General features: G+C 35.8%; 1 protein-coding gene and 2 pseudogenes across 2 annotated transcripts in view; 2 read left to right on the forward strand and 1 right to left on the reverse strand.

Moving 5' to 3' along the window:
- The window catches only part of LOC139701347 (cytochrome P450 2C42-like), a 93,026-nt pseudogene that overhangs the window by 25,359 nt on the left and 45,358 nt on the right, over positions 1 to 22,309 (reverse strand).
- The window catches only part of LOC114082496 (cytochrome P450 2C19-like), a 33,577-nt gene continuing 14,207 nt past the window's right edge, over positions 2,940 to 22,309 (forward strand). For both annotated transcript variants that reach the window (XM_071610701.1, XM_071610702.1), the window contains exons 1-4: positions 2,940 to 3,107; positions 4,345 to 4,507; positions 4,683 to 4,832; positions 11,740 to 11,900. In XM_071610701.1, coding sequence (XP_071466802.1) covers positions 2,940 to 3,107; positions 4,345 to 4,507; positions 4,683 to 4,832; positions 11,740 to 11,900 — 642 coding nt within the window. The remainder of the gene's footprint in view (positions 3,108 to 4,344; positions 4,508 to 4,682; positions 4,833 to 11,739; positions 11,901 to 22,309) is intronic.
- On the forward strand, positions 12,072 to 21,437 carry LOC114082495 (OTU domain-containing protein 5-like; annotated as a pseudogene).

The raw sequence follows: 22,309 nt of genomic DNA on the forward strand, positions 1-22,309 counted from the left end.
CTTGCTGAATTGGTGGTACTTTATCCCATTGCAACACCAATCGCTCATTCCTTAAAATAAAAGGAAATTTTAAACAAAATGACTGCAGAGATCCCTTCTATGCTTAAACTATCTATGATTTTTTTATGCTTTTAAAGGAAGGATTATCAGAAGCCTCAATTGGGAAACAGAAAGGATGAACTAAGAAGGGATACACATATTTCAAAGAATAAAGGGATTGCTTTAGAAAGACCAACTGAGTTTACTTTATACAAAATAAGTTAATGTGATTCTTTAGGGTTCAGGGCTCTGTGGGTCAGGCAGCAAATTGACTTTTTATTTTTCCCTGGATAAAGTATTCACCATGACTGGGGATCACCAAAGTTATTTTAATTTTTTATCTGGGAATTATAATTAAACATCATAGTGCAATTCATTTTTATGTATTTGTACATGCACACAATATAATTTGGTTAATCTCTTTCCTCAGTACCTCCCTTTCCACTCCATTCCTACCATCTCCAACACACCCCTTAAAAAAGCCAATCACTGAAATTATAAAAGTTATACAACAAAACTTTTCTGACCTCTGAATCAATCAATATTTTCAGTAATTATTAATAAAATTCATGTTTATCTTCAAAGTCCACTTTTTAGTCTGAATTACAAAATATTGAACTTTGGATACAAACAGAAAGTGTTTGAGACCCACATAGAAGTCAATGCCTCTTTTCTTTTTAATATACATTCTTTAAATTTTTGATTAATACATGAATTGTACATATGTGCATTGCTATCACAATGTTCTATTTCTATGCACACATGTGACATGCTTTCATCAAATTCATATTCTCTTTAAATATGTCCCCAAGCCTTTTCCAGCCTCAACTAACCACTATTTAACATTTATTCTACAAATTGACTTTCTTTAGCTTCCACATATAGGAGAACATGTATTTATTTTTTCTGTGCCCTTGTAATTTCAGATAACATAATATATTCCAGCTCCATTCATTTTGCTGCAAAGACATTATTTCATTCTCCTTTTTTGGCTGGATAATAGTTCACTATGTATATACACCACATTTTTTTTAAATCATTCAACTGATTATGAGCACCTAAGTTGATTCATTCTCTTAGCTATTGTGAATAGCACCGAAATAAACATGGGCTTGCAGCAAAGACATCTCTTCAGCATTCTGTTTCCATTTTCTTAGGGTATTTATTCAGAACTGGAATGATTGGGTCTTATGATAAATCCAGTTCTCATGTTCTATTTCTATGCACACATATGAAGGAGCCTTCATTTCATTCTGCACAATGATTTTATAATTTTATAATTTTTCTACCAACAACATATAAGAAGTGTCTTCTCAAAGGGAAGGATACAAGATATAGGTGACATGAATTCCAGCAACAGCTTTCCTACCTTCAATCCCTGTTACTTTGGCCAAGGCACTGCATCTCCAAGACCCAGCTTCCTCAGCTCTACAGTGAGAATAATTTTCTTTAGACAAGGAGTTTGAGAGATGTGAAAAATTTTTTTGTGAACTGTCAGTTCCCCTACAAACATGATTAACAAAAGATTACATAACAGTCTTTCTTAAGAACAGCTCAGAAGTAACCATACTAACCAATTTAGATAAAATATGATTGCAAAGCATTTTGCCAAACATGCCTTTGAGTAAGCATCAATCTCAGTGATCTAGTAACACACATCATTCCAGAAATCATGGAAGACGTCTTATGACTCAAAGCTGCCTCCCCTTCAGGTCTGCAAGTGGTGTTGGTTTGCGCTTTGGGTTTAATTCCTTTCTCACTTTCATCATCTATTACCCCCACAACTGTAGTTCTGTCTATAATTTCCCTTCACTGCAGTACATCATTTCATTTTTTTATTTCTGACAATGACAAATGCAAAACAACTGAAACAGCTTGTCTGGAGGTGACAGGGAAGTGGGAAGCCATGGTTCTTCGTGCTCCCCACTCATTTTCCTGAGGTTGGCTCTTGCCACATTTCTGCTGAGCAGGTTTCATCTCTGCAGTGATGGGCAGAGGAAAAGGCAACCTTTAATTTCCTCACTTAAGCACCTCTGGTCCTACTCACCTGAAGTCAAATTAGGAGCTCCTATTTGATGGGAAGCCTGTGCTTTACGAACAGAGTCAGTGTGATGAACTTCCACAGTAACTAATATTTTACAGGGTTTGCTTTGTTTTTCTAAATTACTCTTCCTGAGCTGTGGTGAAGCCATAGTATATGTACCATGTGATCATCCAAGCCACTCATTCAGATCCCAGCTCACAATGTCTCTAATTTTCCATTTGGAAATTTAAACAATAATAATGTCTATCTTTCTAATTATTTAATGTTGAAGACTGTGCAACATTAGATAATAATTTGATGTTTGGTGATTTAAAATATATGAATCATGTTAGGCATTTGGTGCTTTGTGGAGAAATGATTCTGTAAGTAGCATATTAAATACTTGAAAGCCTTCTATTACTGAGAAAAAGTTTCCTAGTGTTTAATAGCAAAATATAATCTTCACCCAATTCAAATAATATTCCAAACTAACCCAAGTCATAAATTCCCAACTGGTTATTACTCTAAGAATCCAAAATTAATTTTATTTTCATGCATCAAAACTTAATTTTAAATTTTCTCAGTGATGAATGCATATTGAAAGCAAGTGGGCTATTTTTTTTTTAATTGTTGCTCACGGGTCACCAACCTAGTACATTTAAAGCACTATCACCTGCATGGGGACTGGAAAAAAAGAGAACATCACTAGAGAACATTTTATTTTTATCCCAGTCATTGAGAGAAAGATTACTTAGAAGGATTAAAGTCCACCTATGTGAAGGGCCCCTCATAGGTCAAAGAGTTACAAGTTGAATTATTAGAAAGCATTATTGAATTATCAGAGTTCACAGTTGTCTCAGTAAGAAGAAAGACTTCAATGGATCCCATTGTGGTGCTGGTGCTCCTTCTCCCCTGTCTGCTTCTCATTTCACTCTGGAGACCCACATCTGGGAGAAGGAAGCTCCCTCCTGGTCCCACTCCTCTACCAATTATTGGGAATGCCCTGCAGATAGATTTTAAGGATGTGAACAAATCCTTAGCAGAGGTAAGTATGGTTTATGCTCCTTCCGTGGCTTGCAAAAGGCAGTAAATCATCACCCACTTAACCATAAAATATATTTTTGGATGTACAGTATTTTACTAGATAACTTTAAAGTAAAATACTACATGCAACACAAGCTCTGATGTACTTATTGCTTTTTCCAGTTTGTCATTGTCAGATATTGCCCAACAAAGTAATGACTTTTGTAACTACAGAAACATTTAGATCCTTGTCCAGTCGAATCAAGATCACAAACTGGAAAAAGTAGTGAATTCTTCTTTTTCCTTGTACAGCCATTTGGAGTGATTTTTGCCTGAAGGTCAATGCTAAGAGAGTGCTTATGAGTAGAGAGTTCATTAAATAAATCATGGACCATATTAGCCCTGTGTTTAGTTCAGGATTATCATAAATATAGAACTTCTCTGAAGAATCTATTTTTGGGCAAAGTCAAGGAAATAACTGTGGGTCTGGAATACCATAAAGAATAAAAGAAACGAGCAATGAGTTAGGGCCCAATTGATGATATCAGCATCTTTTGGGTTTCTACACAAATCATTTGTCTGGGGTCAAGAATGTAGGAGAGTAGAAGAAATGGCTCTTCCAGTAGCTGCTGCATGTCCTGGTGCTACCTATGTAGTCTCACTCTCTGAATTTGTGGCAGGAGTAGAGTCTAAATGGAGCTTGGAAGAAGGATCATATAGATTTATTTAAAACTGTAGATTTCTGGTGCTCACCACGGGACTACTGAGTCAGAATATTGTTGAGAAGAGTTTTGCAGGTGATCCTGATGCAGTCTGTTTGTTGGGTATTAAATTCATGTTGTGTATTCAGATAAAATAAATTGCTCAAATATCAGGTGTTGAATAGGCAGAGGTTCTAATTTATGTCTCTTTTATATTAGCTTTGAGGCACTAGAAATTAATTTGGAATTCTCTTTCACAAAGAATTACATTTCTTTGTAAAATAGGGCAAATATGCCTGCTGAAAATGTTGATGTGAGAATTAATTATAATATGTGTACAAATTGTGTGGCCATTGAATGGCATATCATAAACCACCTCTAAGTGACAGTTATTATAATCACTATCACCTTTGTATGGGAAATTTTAAAATATTTGCATCAATGTGTCATAGAACAAACATATTAATTACAATAGTAACAACCGTAAGAATCAGACATGATATGTTCATAAATTATTATTTATTTTGCTAATATTTTCATATTCTTTCTCACTTTCAGTTGTCAAAAGTCTATGGGCCTGTGTTCACTCTGTATTTGGGCATGAAGCCCACTGTGGTGTTGCATGGATATGAAGCTGTGAAGGAAGCCCTGGTTGATAATGGGGAGGAATTTGCTGGAAGAGACTCTATCCCAATTTTTGAAAGATGTAATAAAGGCCTTGGTAAGTGTGTGAATGCACATGGGTGTGCACATATGTGTGTTGGGCAGTAGTCATGGGGGTGAGGAGGATGTTTTGAACAGACCAGAATAGCTCCTCAGGCAGAGTTTGTCCGTTCACATGTGACTTTCCTCTGCCTGGACGGAATCTCTCTCCCATCTGTTTCTCCTCCTTATAGGAATAGCTTTCAGCAATGGAAAAACATGGAAAGAAACAAGGCACTTCTCCCTCATGAGCCTGAGGTATTTGGGCATGGGGAAGAGGAGCATTGAGGACAGAATTCAAGAGGAAGCCCGCTGCCTTGTGGAAGAGTTGAAAAAAAATAATGGTGGGTGCCTCTTTATGTCATCAACCTTAACAGATTACTGTTTTCATTGACCTCCTTGCAAGTGTTTCAGGCTGAATGAGATCTTATATTATGATCCCTAGTTGTGACCCCATGGGGAGAAGAGATGATTTCAACCAGAGAGGTAGAGTATTTTTTTACCAATGTATGTGTACACATATGACTGACCTGCATTGTCAGTAGTGAAAAAAAAAACAAAAAATTTTACCTGTGTATGATGCATATATGCACACATACTAATCCACAAGACTCCTCAAATTCTTTCTACCTCCTTGGCTAAAACAACACTTTTTCTAAAAGCTTATATCCCTGTAATGTTTAAAAGACACTGTCATTCAAGCAGCTACCTTATCAAGTTAACTATTGTTGAGATGTCTTACTTTTAATTCAGAATGCTTTTAATTCAGGTCTCCTTTATTTAGAGTCTGTCGATATAAATTTGTGAACTCCCACAAGTAAAGCATGTTAGCCATTTGATCATGCCAATTTCACTGCAGAGATTCCTCCGGAAAAGGAAACTTTTCTGATAATTTAATTTGATTGCATTATGTGTGATATGGTTTGGCCTATGTGATGAGAAGGTTTTCAAATTTATTTTACATATGATTCTTTTGAGAATTCTATATAGGATGATGTCTAATCATTCACAAAACTCATCTTTGTCCAACTAAATCAAATTTGAAGTTCTGTTAGAGACAATAGACAGATAGTTCCTAAGCATTTTTTAAACTTTAAATCCAAAAAAAAATTTATTCATCAATTTCACATTTTTAAAATTTTTTAGTTGTAGTTAGACACAATATACCTTTATTTTATTTATATTTATGTGTTGCTGAGGATCTAACCCAGTGCCTTGCATGTACTAGATGAGCGCTCTACTGCTGAGCCACAACCTCAGCCACAATTTCACATTTTTGTATTGGATGCTTTAAATTCTTTAATACAAAAATTACAGTTATACACCATACAGTTAAGTTCATTTTTAAAAATTCGCACATACATTCCATTTCAGTCTTCATTCACATTCACTTTCCCTTCACTTCTCCAAACCCTACTCTCATTTTACTCTACAGATCTTCCTCTTGCTTGTTTATTTATTTTGATTTGTGCTTTATACACACACATGATGATGGAATGCCCTGTGTTATATTTACATATGAACAGAGCATCATTTTGTTAAATTCATTCTGCATTTAACACTTCCTTATTTTCTATGTTAGGCATTTTGATTATGATGTGTCTTGGAGAATATCTTTTGTAATCTGGTCTATTTGAGGTACTGTTTGCATTCTGAATGTGGATGTCTATGTTCTTTCTGATGGGGAAGTTTTGGGTTATAACATTGAAATTGTTCTTAATGCCTTTAAACTGTATCCTCATGTTCTCTGCTAGCCCAAAGACTCTCAGGTTTGTTCTCTTGATATTGTCCAAGAGTTCTTATGTATTCTGATCATATTTTATCATTTTTGCACATTTGTTTCATACTATATACTCAAATTCATGTATGCTGTCTGCAAGAACTTAAATTCTGTCTTTAAGAGTGAAGGTCTAATTTCTACAAAATCAAATCTGTTGATGATGGTTTCAGGTGAATTTTTAATTCTATTCATTGTGTCTTTCATTTCCAGGAGTATTGATTGGTTTCTTTTCAATAACTCTTTTATAAAATGATCTTTCATCTCTGAATTTCTCTATTAATTCCTCATATATTCTTTTAGTTCATTGAATATTTTTTATTATTTATTTATTTTAATTAGGTATATATGACAGCAGAATGTATTTTGATTCATTGTACACAATTGCAGCACTTTTCATTTCTCTGTACATGATGTGACCTCATACCATATGTGCAGTCATACATGTACCTAGGATAATGTCCATCACATTCCACCATTTTTCCTGCCCCCCAAATCCCCCCTCCCCCTTGCACAATCAAAGTTTCTCCATTTTTTCCATGTCTCCCATCCCCATTATGGATAAACATCCACTTATCAGAGAAAATATTTGGCCTTTGTTTTTTTGGGATTGGCTTACTTACCTGCAAATGCCATAATTTTTTTTCTCTTTTAATGCTGAGTAATATTCCATTGTGTATATGTACCTCAGTTTCTTTGTCCACTCATCTATTTAAGGGCATCTAGGTAGCTTTCACAGCTTAGCTACTGTGAATTGAGCTGCTATAAACGTTGATGTGGCTGTGTCCCTGTAATATGCTATTTTTAAGTCCTTTGTGTATAGACTGAGGAGTGGGATAGCTGGTTCAAATGGTGGTTCCATTCCAAGTTTTCCAAGGAATCTCCATACTACTTTCCAGAGTGGTTGTACCAATTTGCAGTGCCACCAGCAATGTATTTTTCCCCCCACATCCTAGCCAACACTTATTGTTGTTTGTATTCTTGATAGCTGCCATTCTGATTGGAGTGAGATGAAATCTTAGAGTAGTTTTGATTTGCATTTCTCTAGTTACTGGAGATGTTGAACATTTTTTAATATATTTGTAGCCCATTTATTGATTCGGTTGTTTGGTTTTTTTGGTGTTAAGCTTTTTGAGTTCTGTATATATCCTGGAGATTAGTGCTCTATTTGATGGGTGTGTGGCAAAAATTTACTCCCCAAATGTAGGCTCTCTCCTCACCTCATTGATTGTTTCTTTTGCTGAGAAGAAGCTTTTTAGTTTGAATCCATCCCATTTATTGATTCTTGATTTTATTTCTTGTGCTTTATGAGTCTTGTTAAGGAAGTCGGGACCTAATCTGACATGATGAAGATTCAGGCCTACATTTTCTTATTTTAGGGTCAGGGTCTCTGGTCTAATTCCTAAGTCCTTGATCCACTTTGAGTTGAGTTATGTACATGGTGAGAGATAGGGGGTTTGTTTCATTTTGCTGTGTGGATTTCCAGTTCTCCCAGCATCATTTGTTGAAGAGGCTATTTTTCTCCAATGTATATGTTTAGCTCCTTTTTTCTAGTGTGAGGTAACTGTATTTATGTGGGTTTGTCTCCATGTCTTCTATTTTGTGTCATTGATCTACATGTCTATTTTGGTGTCAATACCATGCCATTTTTATTACTATACCTTTGTAGTACACATTAAGGTCTGGTATTGTGATGCCTCCTGGTTCACTCTTCTTGCTAAAAATTACTTTGGCTATTCAAATGACTTTCATGATTGCTTTTTCTATTTCTATGAGGAATGTTGTTGGGATTTTAATTGGAATTGCATTGAATCTGTATAGCACTTTGGGTAGTTGGCCATTTTAACAATATTAATTTTGCCTATCCAAGAGCAAGGAAGATATTTTCATTTTCTAAGGTCTTCTTCGATTTCTTTCTTTAGTGTTCTATAGTTTTCATTGTAGAGGTCTTTCATCTTTTTTGTTAAGTTGATTGCCAAGGGTTTTTTTGTTTTGTTTTGTGGCTATTGTGAATGGGGTAGTTTTCCTAATTTCTCTCTCAGAGGATTCATCACTGATATATAGAAATTCATTTGTTTTTTAGGTATTAATTTTATATCCTGCTACTTTGCTGAATACCTTTATTAATTCTAAAAGTTTTCTGGTGGAATTTTTTGTACTCTATAAGTATAGAATCATATGCATCAACAAATAATGATAGTTTGAGTTCTTTTCCTATTAATGTACCTAGGATAATGTCCATCACATTCCACCATTTTTAAATTTTAATTTTTTTATCTGTCTAATTGCTCTGACTAGAATTTCAAGGACTACATTGAATAGAAGTGGTGCAAGAGGTATTCCTGTCTTGTTCCAGTTTTTAGAGGAATACTTCTAATTTTTCTTCATTTAGAATGTTTTTTGCCTTGGGTTCAGCATTGATAGCTTTTACAATGTTGAAGAATGTTCCTACTATCCCTAGTTTTTCTAGTGTTTTGAACCGGAAAGGGTGCTGTATTTGGTCAAATGCTTTCTCTGCATCAATTGATATAATCATGACTCTTATCTTTAAGTCTATTGATGTAATGAATTATATTTATTAATTTCTGTATGTTGAACAAAACTTGCATCCCTGGAATGAACTCCACTTGATCACAATGCACTATTTTTTAAATACTTTTTTGTATGCAATTTGCCAGAATTTTATTGATAATTTTTGCATCAATTAGACCAATGTTCATCAGAGATATTGGTCTAAAGTTCATTGAACATTTTAATAGTCAGTTTTTTATAATTTTACTGTGGAATTTCATCCACTTATGCAGGATTCTTTGATAGGAAATTGTGTATTTTGGAGGGGAGGTAGGATTTGTTTTCCTGTTACCTTATGTTTTCAGAAGTCTTAAGAGTTTTGAATCAATTGACATGAATTCCCCTTCCTGTTTTATAAGCATGTTCTTTCATGTATAGTTGTCTTTCTTGTTCTGAGATTTTTCTCTGATTTTATATATATATATATATATATATATATATATATATATATATATATATATATATATATATATATATAAAACTCAAGGAGTGGGATCTGGAGTTCCCCTCTGGTTGTTCCTCCATGGGACATGGTTGTTGGTTTAGGGCTTTTGTCTCCCCAATTATGTGATTTGAACTAATGATAAGGCTCAGGTGGGGCTAGATCACTTGTGGATTGAGATTCCCTGCTGCTTGGGCTAGTTGTATGTATTTTTCAGCATCAGGATCTCAACTCTGATCTTGAATTGTTCCAATCACTTTCTAGTCCCTCTTAGAGAGAAGGAGATCCAAGAATAACACTAATGTCACCAACAGACAGGCAGCCCTAAGATAAATGTCCAATGTCTACTTTGACACTAACTGCCACCTACATAGGAATGGTGGGGTCAGCATTTAACATCAATACATACAGTAAAAAGCTGTGAACTAGAGTGAGCATTCAACAGCAGGTGTCTACTATGCAATCCATGTTCTTTCATGTATAGTTATCTTTCTTGTATTAATAATTACAACATAAATGGGGTTAGAATTATATAAACTATATAATTCTAGCATTCAGTAGGATTCCAGATTCTTAGGGAAAAAGAAAATGAGATAGGAAGGTGAAAAAAAGTTTTAAATATTTTAAAAAGTGATCAGAGGAGATGCAGGAGGTGGGTAGTTGATGTAGGGTACAAAGAGAAAAATAACAGTAATAAAAAAAAGAAAGAAAGTAGCAACAGGAAAATTTGATTGTTAGTGGGAGAAGATAGTGAAGAAGGGATGATAAGAGGGACAAGAACCAAGGTGTGAACAAACCAGTCAATGTAAGATCAAAACAATCCTAACCCTCATATAGTTATACCCCAATTGAGTCAAATCAAGGCTAAATAAGAAACAAGTGCAGGAGAAAGTAATTAATTTGAAATTAAAATTACATAAACATACATATATTTTTTTCAAATCTATCAATGCAATGAGAAGACACTCATCTACACACATATGCCCATGTACACAAACACAGAGTCTTGCATAATGGAAAAGAGTAAAAGATAATATAAGGTGATTAAATGATGTTTGAAAAAAAGTGTTAAAAAGTTAAAATTTAAAGAAAAAAATATTAAAATGGAAAATGGTGAGGATAAAAGAACAAAGAAAAAAGTTAAAAAAAAAAAAACAAGAGAAAAAACCCTACTTTAAAAAAAAAAAGGCTTATTTTTCACTGAGGTAGTCAAAACTCTTGGCAGAGATGGATTTTCATTCTTTCTATTTATTTTTGATATTACAATCTCCTTTTCACATTATTTCCTTCCAAGGTATGAACTCATCCATAGTCTCCTTTTCGTTCTTCTCCACTGGTTCACCACATGATTCTTTCAGCCACTCATTACATACAAAAAGTTTCCAGGTACTCAATATACTCTCCCTTTTTACCTCAGTGCTGTACTGTGTAAAGACTTTATAGACACAAGTTTATTCTGCTCTGAATACTCAAATTATGATGATTAACATAGTCTTTGCCATTAGCAAGTAAATTCCTGGGGTTAATGGGATATAGGTAAAAGCAGTGAATGAGAATTGAGCATATTAAACTCCATTATTTAACAATCTAAGTTTCCAAAGTTAACTCAGGTTTAAGGTAAAAGTAATGCTTTGTTTTAATTCCTATAAATATTTTCCTGCCAGATGATGGGTAGATAAAATATTGCTTAAAATATCTAAATTAGCGTTATTTGTGTATGAATACTTGAATTATTATGTGAGAAATATTTTTCAAAATAGCAGAACCCTTGAATTTAATGGGTATAAGTAAAAGCAAGGGATGTGGATTGAATATAATAAACTCTCGTACTTAAGTAGCTAGGCTACAATGGCCAGCTTAGGTTTCAGATATAGGTGATGTGCTGGCTTAATGCATTCTATTTTGCTCTTAGGGGAATTTGCAGGTATAATAGTGCTGAAAATTTCTGAAGTATGTTTATCTGTTAACAAAGACATAGTGTTTTAGGTTTATATTTTAATGGCATTTTCATATCATATCTAATTCTTTTTTATTAAATTATTTAATTATTCTAATTTGTTATACACAAAGGCAGAATGCATTGCATTTCATATTGCACACATAGAGCCCAATTTTTCAAGTCACTGATTGTACATAAAGCATTTTCACACCATTCGTGTCTTATACATGTACTTAGCGTAATGATGTCTAACTCATACACCATCACTCCTGCCCCCTTGCCTCCTCCCTTTCCCTCCCTCCCCTTTGCCCTATCTAAAATTCCTCCTTTCCTCCCATGCTACCCACCCCATCACCATTATAAGTCAGCATTCTTACATCAAAGAAAATATTCGGACTTTGGGTTTTTGAGATTGGCTTACTTTACTTAGCATTATATTCTCCAACTCCATCCATTTACCTGCAAATGACATGATTTTATTCTCTTTTAATGCTGAGTAATGTTTCATATCTAATTCTTTAGGCTCACCCTGTGATCCCACCTTCAACCTGAGCTCTGCTGTCTGCAATGTTATCAACACCATTATTTTTCATAATCGTTATGACTATAATGATCCATGTTTTCTCGACTTGTTGCAAAGGCTAAATGAAATTTTCAGGATTCTAAGCTCCCAGTGGATTCAGGTAAGGACAAGTTACTTTCTTCCTAAGAAAATACTTGTAGTTCGTTTTATTTTTTGTTTGTTTGTTTGTTTGTTTGCTTGCTTTATGGTTTTTTTCCAGATATATCCAAAATTATATATGACTGTGAGGTGAAGTTAATTGTTTGGACTCCACTGTCCTGCCTAGAGCATCATGTATAAATATCTGGGAAAGGTGCTTGAGTTCCTTATTCAACACTCAGGAAAATGAAGGTGCACATCTATGGCTTGTTTTCAAGTCTGTTAGTCCATTATCCCATGGATATCCTAGTAAACCTGAGAAGCTCTGATTCTATAAGGACTTTGATGACTGCCCACAGGATGACCATGTCTTTCAGTGGACATCCTGGTACATTTTGAAAGTTTCCATTGCCCACAAGACCTGCCCTATAATCTACACTTAGAGAGCTTTCACATACCTGGCAGGAATATCTCAACACAGGAAGAGGATATCTTTAAAGCAGGAGAATATTAGGGCCAAAGAAACTTAGAGAAATCACTGAGTTCATGGAGGGGTGTTTGCCATCCTAGCTAAAAGGATCACTGGGTTAGGGATGACAAAACGGTTGGTTTTATGGTATGTGAATCATAAAAACTCACAATTTCACCCTGTGCTAAATTGACATGTCCTATACTCTACTGAATTAATATGTGAGTAATCTTTACAAGTTGCTCAACCACTCTCATGGACAACTGAGCTTCTCAGTTTCTTTGAGCTCCTTCCATTTCTGAAACACTCATCCCATGTCTGAGCTTTATGTTCTCCATAAGATAACCCCAAATCCCTTAATGTCGTTTGTAGCAATACAAAATGTGAATCATGTTAATACAGGTCTTCTTATATTTTTTAGTTGTGGGAAAAATTATGTAGAATATCTTTTAAAAATTGCCTTTATAGAAGAGGAGTAACTTAAGAATTTAGAAAATAGTTATCATTTTTTTAATTCTCTGGTCCTAAGGTTCTCTCATCAATCATTCTATAAGTGTAGAGAATTTGTTCATGATTACAATAAAAATTACATTTAAGACAGGCTTGCAATCTCAGCAACTGGGGAGGCTGAGGCAGTAGGATCCAAAATTGGAGGTAGCCTGGGCAATGCAGTGAGGCCCTAAGCAACTTAGGAAAAAAAAAAAGAAGAAGAAGAAGTCACTGCCTTTCTACCTCACCCCATTAAGGAGTCACTGAGGTGTGGAGGATGTGGAAATGGGTTGGTAGCAACAGCAACCCATGTGTCATAGCGGTCCTTCTGGGCTTCACCACCATCCCAAGGACCCCTAATGAAACCTCCCAGTGCTCTACACTGCTGGGTGCTGGTCGTGCTGCCCTGTGCAGTGGCAGGTCCTTGGCCACAACAGGCATCACCACCTCTTTCTGGGGGCCAAGGTGGTCACGGCAGTGCTCTGGGTGACACAGTGGATGTGGGCATGGATGGCTGCTACTTTGGGCCATGCACAGCAAGCTCTGATGTCAAGCACCAGTGTTGGTGCAGTTGATGGGGCAGAAAAGACCCCAAGGAGATCGTGGAGGGCTACAACAGTGAAGATGGATAAAGCAGCTTCAGCACCCAAGGAAGCCATGGACCCTGCAGCAGAAGCTTTGGTTTGAAAAGGTCCCACAGGATAAGAAAGGCTTCAACATCAAGCTGATGAAGGAAGAAAGCCCTATTTCAGACTGTAGCTCACAAGGTAGGTGGAGACCAAGACTTGAAGGAAGTTGTAGACATGCACTGTGTGGACTACCTGATGAAGAATGCTAACTACTTTTCCAACTGTGTCACAGAAGACTTTATTACCTGCATCAACCAGAAGTGGAAAAATAGCTGTCTTGGCAACCACATTGTGATGCAGGTCAGAGCAGTCATGTACAACCGTCTAGGGAGCTGTACAGTATAGCACAGCACCTAACCATCAAAATGAGAATGAGCCCATCCATTTCAACTATCATCAGAATATCCACTGTAATTCAGTGGTGAATCCTAACAAGGCCACCATTGGGGTGGGGCCTGGCCTGCCATCATTCAAACCAGGGTTCGCAGAGCAGTCCCTGAAGAATGCTGTAAAAGCACTGGAGAGTGGAGGAATCAGGGATTGAACAGCAAATCTTAGACAACAAGAAATGGGCCACAGACTCAGAGGCCATGAATGAGGACATAGAGGAACAGGTGGCTCTGGAATCCCACCTACATTGGCTGAGAGAGAAACAGACCCACCAGGTCTGTGGTTAAGCCAGCCCTGGAAAGCCAACAGGACCAGTAGTTTGGCCCCACCAGTGTGTGTGAAGCCATCCGTGAAATACATGAGGATCTTCTCTCAGCATGAAGCCAGGGAGATTTAGGTTTTTCCTTGGGAATTATCCATGGCTCTCCCATGCAATAGATTACCCAATGCACATGATCTTTATCTCCACTCTGCTAGGAAGATCACCCATAGTAGCTCTGGAGATGGGAGTAACCTGTTATGAACTGAATGGCCCAGCTTTGACCTGTTTTGGTAAAGAATAATCTATGGTAGACTTGATGTTTCTCAATATAAATAGAGTAGGCACTGGCTCCATTTTGCCATAGTGTATCCATGAACTCAATCCCTCTGATCAGCTCCCCCGACCTCCTTTCTGTGTTCTGTTTTTTGTTTTGTTTTGTTTTTGTCGTTCTATTTTTCTTAGCTTTTATTTCTCAGCCAGCCCATTCCACCAAGGAGACCCCCATTTCCATTACCTGCACAGGATGCAGGCGAGAACTGGCGCCTGGAACTGGGACCCCCATGGTGTGGAATTGAAAGATAACTAGTGGGAGTTTGGCCCTCTCTTGCAGAAAAAGCACTCTTGTGGATATTATGGGTTATCATATTGTGGATTAGTATAAGGAGAGAGGAGAGGGGAAAGTTTTTATCATGGGACGTTAAACACGGAGAACTCTTTTTCTTCAGAGAAAGAAATCTGTTTTGCAATTCGGAAAACAATAATAAAACAAAAGGGAAAAGATATTTTTAAAAAGTCCATACGCCAGCCCGCAGACAGGGAGAAATCTGTCCATAGAAGAAATGGGCCACAGACTCATAAGCCATGAATGAGGCAGGCAGGCGGACCAGCGGCTGCATCAGCCCTGGCGAGGGAGCCAGAGACACCTAACTGCAGCGGTGGCAAAGGCAGCGGCCATGGCTGCTGCAGCTCTTGGCTTGGTGGCGCCTGGGGCCAACGTGGTCGCCCTGGCCGGTGGGGTCCAGCCAGTACTACAAATATTCTAACTTCAGATGGACAAACATGGAAAGCACTCAAGACAGGCCAGCGAGCAGGGTGGGAACCCAGAGCTGCAGGCGAGATTTCGGGACACCTGGAAGGCACAGGCGGACAGCTCAGGACAGGCGGCAACGACGTGGCAAATGTTTTCTGCACCGGCTTCTTCCAAGCCCCGCCTCCCGCAGGCCAGGAAGGCTTTCTCAGGCTTTCTCTCAGTGCCTCCCACCATGGCTGGGGGTGCCTTCCAGGCCTGCCCTCCAGCTTTGCCAAGCCTGCATGTTGCATGCTGCTCCTTAAAAAGGAAAGCCCAGCTACAAAATGTTCTTTCATTTTTTCCAAAGAAATGCTCGCTAACGAAAAAAGTTTTTTACAAATTCCAAGCCAACAAATCCCTGTGTCTTTAATCGCAGCCTTGTGTTTAACTCCCCACCCCAGCCATGCTGAGTTACATAAACTAATCCTAATCCCAATAACAGGTTTGTCCAAGGAACTTCATTTCCTATTCTCTCTATAACTACACTACTAAGGAAGAGTTGTAAAAACTTTTTCTAACAATAATAATTCTAATAAAGCTTCTTGATTATTATTTTTTTTCTTCACGGATGTTATTGGGAATAAATCTGACAATTATGAAAATACAATGCTGACATCTGCAATATCTGAAATATCTTATATGTTTTGGTGATTACCAGATTTTTAAATCTTCTGATTTCTACACATACGCACAAGATTTCTATTTTTAACTGCGTTACATAATGACAAAGTTTACATAGATAAAAAGTGCACTCATAATATTTAAAGTAAAATAAAAATGGATCAAAATACTTTTAAATCACGTGATTTAATAAGATTCAATTCAAAGTGGGTAATTAAACAAAAATAAACAATGTCTTCATTCTTAATACATATTTTTTCCAGCTGGTTAAATAATCTACATAATTTTTAATTTATAGGATAATTAACATTGTGTCTATTTGCTTCTCACAGTTTTTCTTCAACAGGAAATATAACTCATATTACTATGTACATTTACCCACTGCCCGCCTTTTACAGCTAAAGATAAAGTCGAGGATAATTTAATTCATTATATAAATGCCTATTTCAAGAGCTATTTATTGACTAATAAGGTTAAGATGCTAACAATAAGTAATCTTAACTCCTATTGTTTATGTTTTCATAAAATGTTAAACATATATAATTCTTAGTACAAAGGTGTCCAAAAACTCTGGCTACATTTCCATTAAAATATTTCTTCTTATTAAAATACAATAATTTATCTAGATTCAAAGATTTACAAGAATTGTTTCAAAATGTGTCCAAAAAGAAGAATCCTAGAGGAAAGAAAGAAATGCTTCTACAGAGAGGAAAGAAAAATTAGACAGACCTAAAAGAAGAAAGAAAATATTTCTGGGAAAAAAGGTCTTTAAGTATTAAAGGCTTTAATAATAGAAAGAGAAATTACATACAGAAAGATCTAAATAGGTGATATTTGAATAGATGGAAAAGTTTATATGTAACTAACTTGGTTATAAGTACATGAGACAGTCAATTAAAGTTATTTAAGCCTTTTTCCTATGATCAAATATTACTATGCTAATGTAAATCAAAATACAAATTAATCTCTTATGCCTAGAAAATTTTATTATTTAAAAAAGAGCTAATTTTGGGCTGGGTTTGTGGCTCAAAGGTAGAGTATTTGCCTAGCATGTGCGAGGCCCTGGGTTCGATCCTCAGCACCACATATAAATAAAGAAAATAAACATATTGTGTCCAACTACAACTAAAAAATAAATAGTTTTTAAAGATTGTGAAAAAGCGCTAATTTTTAAGAAATTAAGATTCATACATTTTTGATTGAATGGTAAATGTTTTCAAATACCATCTTGAGTTCCAAGTTTCAAATTTCTCTTTGAAAGCTAAATTTAATTGATTTAAAAGCATCAGGATAATTATGATAATTATTACTAATTCTTATATATCAATTATATCTCTGTTTCCTAAATAAATAAATCCTTAAATTATGGGTTTAAGAGAACAATTTACTAAACTGATGCTCTACAGACTAAAGTTTTTATAATGGTCTCTTCCAACTCATACAATAATAACAAAATAATTAGAAATCTAATCATATGATTTATTCTTCTATGATTATATAATATATAGCTTATATGTTACTCTCTACACTAGGAAATAAACTTATCTATATTTTTAAAAGACAATTGAGAGACACTAACTTATTTAAAGGGTAACATTATAAAATATAAAAATGTTTTAAGACCTTGTCTCAAGAAGGGATTAAAGATTCTCTTAATTTGTCTATTTCATATTCTAGATATAACATTAAAATGTGTCAACTAGTTTATATTGACCCAAAGGATTATATACCAAAGTTTATAGACTGAAATTTATATGAAAAACTGAGATTAATTTCAAGATTAAAACACCTTACCTAACTTTTGCCAAGAGACCCATTGTTACAAAAATTAAGAGGGTACATATAAAAATCTCACAAAATTCTACTGTCCGTAGAGAACTACGGTTAATATTTAGTACTTAGCCTTCTAAACTCTTCTCTATACATATAGATATACATATTTTATATAAATATAGGATCATTTTAATATTTTCAAAACTTATAAAATCATTTTAAATTATACATAGTTAATGCTCTTTAACAATGTGAGTTTAATGTCAAATTTTTTATCATATAGTTCCTTTTTCCAAAATCTTATGTTAAACACTTGAGTTAATCTTACTACCTTAAAATCAAAATTATTAAAAATATTCATACAGCTATATCTTTATACATAAATATTGTTTTAGCATAAGTCCCTTGAGATATCATTGCCATATTAGCTTCTAAATTTTACTAAATAATTTATTAAATCGCTGTCTTAAACAATACTACTGTTTCACTTTTACTCATCAATATTTAAAGTACTGATTCCTCATACTTAGATCAACATTAGATTTTATGATAACAAATTTTTCCTAAATTGGTAAGTAAAAGTCTATTCATTCTTCTATTTCATTTTTCGTTATTAGTAATAAATAAAAAAAATTTCCTATGCTCACTAAACATATGTATTTTTCATTCCAAGAAGATGTCTATTTATATCTTTTATACCTTTATAGAAGCCACCTCTCATAAGTTAAAACTCTGCCTCTCACATCATTCCAAGTTCAGATACCCATCCATGTTCATTTAAAGTTAGGATGATTCATAGGACTATACTAGGTCACTATCTACAATTAAGACTAATGATACTCTTATATCCATTTTTTTCTTCAATTTTAAATTTAAAAGGGGGAAAAACAGAACCCTACATGTCCCTGCTAAATTTCACAAAGTTATTTTAAAAATTACTTTAAATTTTGATACTAAAAGTCTTACTACTGCTGAGCAACACATGGAACAATGGGATAATTCAGATTTCAAAGGGTAGACTCTAAACTGGCCATCTTGGAAATGGCTGAAAAACCTGATACAAGAAGGTAAATCTTCAACCACAGTGTTTATAGCTATGTAGACCTTGTGAGCTATCGCAAAAGTGAAATCTATAGAGACTTCTATAGACCTATTCCTCAAGTCCACCTCTAATGTACCTTACAATGTGGACAGGATAATCCATCCCAGTATTTATTAATGATACTCATAGATGGGTGGTGATATATATATATATATATATATATATATATATATATATATATACTCATATTACACCCATCCATGTGACTAGATTTAACCATACTGGCTACAGTAGGAATCTAACTATATGTTGGTCCCATAATGAACATATTGGCTATTTAATGGTAACTTTTGAGGAAAGAACAACATAGGAGGGACCTAGACCAACCATTCATACTGGTCCTTAGAACTTAATATTGTATTTATATGTCTGGACAGTTGTTAAAATAGAATGATTGTTGGGCTGAGGTTGTGGCTTAGTGGTAGAGTACTTGCCTAATGTGGATGAGGCACTGGGTTTGATCCTCAGCACCACATAATAATAAATAAATAAAAATAAAGGCATTGTATCCACCTACAACTAAAAAAGAACAGAATGATTGTTGAAATCAAATTTTCTCATAACAAACCAGTTATTTCCACAGAATATCCACCAATATTTTACTGCCTCAATCATTCGAAAACAGAATTTGGCATCTTTCCTAAACTAATATGATATACAAATGCTTTGCCAGTGCAACATAAAATCTCTAATAGTGATAAATAGGTTTTGAGTTAACCTTCAAAAATTGATAAAAGGCAATCATCAAGATGCCACTTCCTATAAAAAGTCTAAAGCCAAGAAGGCTTAACATGGAAATACTGCCATTAAATGTGTTTCACTTCTACTTCTTAAATTTGCAAACAACCATATTTCATTTGGTAAAATATCTAAGAAGTTAGAATTATAATTGAGTTATCTAAAACAATTTTCAAAATATAAAAATAAGGTTAGATATACTATTATTTTGATTCTTTAAAAATCTGTATGATTTAGATTATTCCCTATTGTTTGGGTATTATTTACAGCCATATATTCAAGGCCAAATTAAAGCCTGGCAAACCAATTGATGTTACACTAGAAAGATCAATAATTCGCATTTGGATTTATAATAGTCATTTCTTATTTGATGAAAATTTGGGTCCTATATATCTTAGTGTATTCTTTCAGGCTTATATCTGTCTTCATATTCACTATATTTATGGACATAATTCATTCTCTCACGATTTATGACCCCTGAAAATTTCATTGATAATATTCTAACCTTCAGGGAAGATGATATTTGAAAAGATCTCTGGCTTTTAATTACTGCCTCATTTTCTCCATCTTACAAATGGCCCCATATCTAACTTTATAGGCAGGAACCAAAAAGAGGGTTCCTGCTGTGGCCTATGAGCCTATATTTAATCCTCTTATGTTTTAATTATTGGATATATAGAAATAAAAAACGGATAATAGATATCCTGTAAATTGTAAAAAATGTTATCTAACTAAGTTCATTTTCTTAATAAGTTGGCTCAAAATATTTCTAAAGTCCTATGCAATCAGGTAAGTATTAATAAGAGTTTACAACTAAATTGATTGTTCTAAAAGCTATTATAGATATCAATAATAAGCTTTCTACTCTCAAATTCAAACTAGTGCTTAAGTGTCATGCTAAATATAAGTAGGCCTGTATTACTACAGTCAAAATTTCATATTTCCCAATGAAATTTGGAAAAAATTATAAATTATCTGATGGATGTTTGGCATAACAATAATAATAGCTTAAAACCTCATGGTTATACATCAGAGCACCCAGTATACTTAAAAAAGCATGATCAATCTCATGGGCCCTGCATCTCTAGCTGATCAAATACTTTATAAATTAAATGGCTCCCATCTTGGAAACATGTTAAACCATTCTACATGGTATATTATTGGAATGATATGTTTGCTACTAATTCTCTTTACTATTGTGATAATAGGTTGTTGCACCCTCAGTACAAGAACCCAGGAACTTGAAATAAAGCTCATCATTTACATTTGCAAAATAAGAAGGGGGAATATGTGGAAAGCCATCTGTGAAATACTTGAGGATCTTCTCTCAGCATGAAGCCAGGGAGATTTAGATTTGGGAACTATCCATGGCTCTCCTATGGAACTAGATTGCCCAATGCATATGACCTTTATCACTTTTATCTCTGCTCTGCTAGGAAAGTTCCCCCATAGGAGCTCCAGAGATGGTTGTAACATATTAGAAATGGAACAGCCCACCTTTAACCTTTATTGGTAAAGAACGTTCTATGGAAGGCCTTTAATGTTTCTCAATATAAGTAAAGCTGGCGCGGACTTCATTTTGCCATGGTCTATAAGCTCAATCCATCTGATCAACTTGCCCATCCTGCCCGTACTTTTGAAACTACTTTCTGTGTTCTGTGGGGTTTTTTTCGTTGTTCTATTTTTCTTAGCTTTTATTTCTCAGCCAGCCCATTTCATTGAGGGGAACCCCATTTCTACTGCCTATGCTGGATGTGGGCGAGACCAGTGACCTCCAGTAGCTGGAAGGAATAGACCAGTTGGTCCTCGAAGCAGTATAGTTCATCCTCATCACCTGAGCACCTTGAGCTGCATACCAAGCATCAAGACCCGTTTTCCCAGGCACTATCTTAGCTCTTTCCAAACCTCCTTCACTCAGTACACCAGGTACAAACAGTTCTTGACAGGGGCCCAGTGGGCCACCTCTCCCCACGTGTCCCTCTACCATGCTCTGGAGTACCAAGCCCTCATTCAGTAATGGTCCTTCTCTGCCTTCTGTTTGAATGACCGGGATGACAGTAAGATCCTACTGTGGGGGCTAGGGTTGTTCTAATGGGAATACTGAGAAAGTATAAAGAAATTGAAGGGCACAGAGACACACTCCGAGACAAGAGTTGATGGAAACCTAGTGAGTGTATACCATCTCCCAATCCCCTACTCTACCTTTGGTGCTGCCCCACCTCTTTGGCTTTCTTCCTTCTTGCCCCCCTTTCCTTTCTTCCCTCTCCACTCTTTTCCCTCTTCCTCACTTTCTTCCCTCTGTTGCTGCCACCACCACCTGTCTTCACCAGCTGACATGCCCTTTAGTGCCTGCCACAGTACCATGCCTGCATTCCACAGGGGACTTGGGCAAGGAACCCGAAGGTAGGTGAGAACTGACCATCTGGAGGCCAGGCAGCCCCAGAGGAGAGAGACACTGCCTGCCCTTCTTTCCTTCTAGATCAGATAAACTTCTTGTTTCTTCCTCCACAGTGATGCCAGGGAGGTGGGAGGAAGAAGTGGGAAATTTCCCTTCCCAGAATCCCAAGAATTTCTGAGCTTTCCATGATGCTTTTTTTTTCATGGATAAAGTATACTTTTATCTAATAAAATCAACCAATTAAAAATGACAACAGCATTGGCTCTGGGAAGGTGGCATCTCTCTGGTTTGGTAGCAGTTTCCTGACCAAGGAACATGGAAGAGGAACAAAGATATGTTTTCATGGTCTTCTGGCCTCCAACCCCACAGAGGAGGGCAGAGAACCTAGAGTGTGAACAAGGTGGTGGGTGGTGGTTGGGTGGAATATGCCAGGTGCCAAACTAGCTTTGGACGATGAGACCCAACTCTGCTGCTCTACTCTGCCTTCCACC

The sequence above is a fragment of the Marmota flaviventris genome, chromosome 4 (genome assembly GCF_047511675.1).
Source record: "Marmota flaviventris isolate mMarFla1 chromosome 4, mMarFla1.hap1, whole genome shotgun sequence".
NCBI lineage: Eukaryota > Metazoa > Chordata > Mammalia > Rodentia > Sciuridae > Marmota > Marmota flaviventris.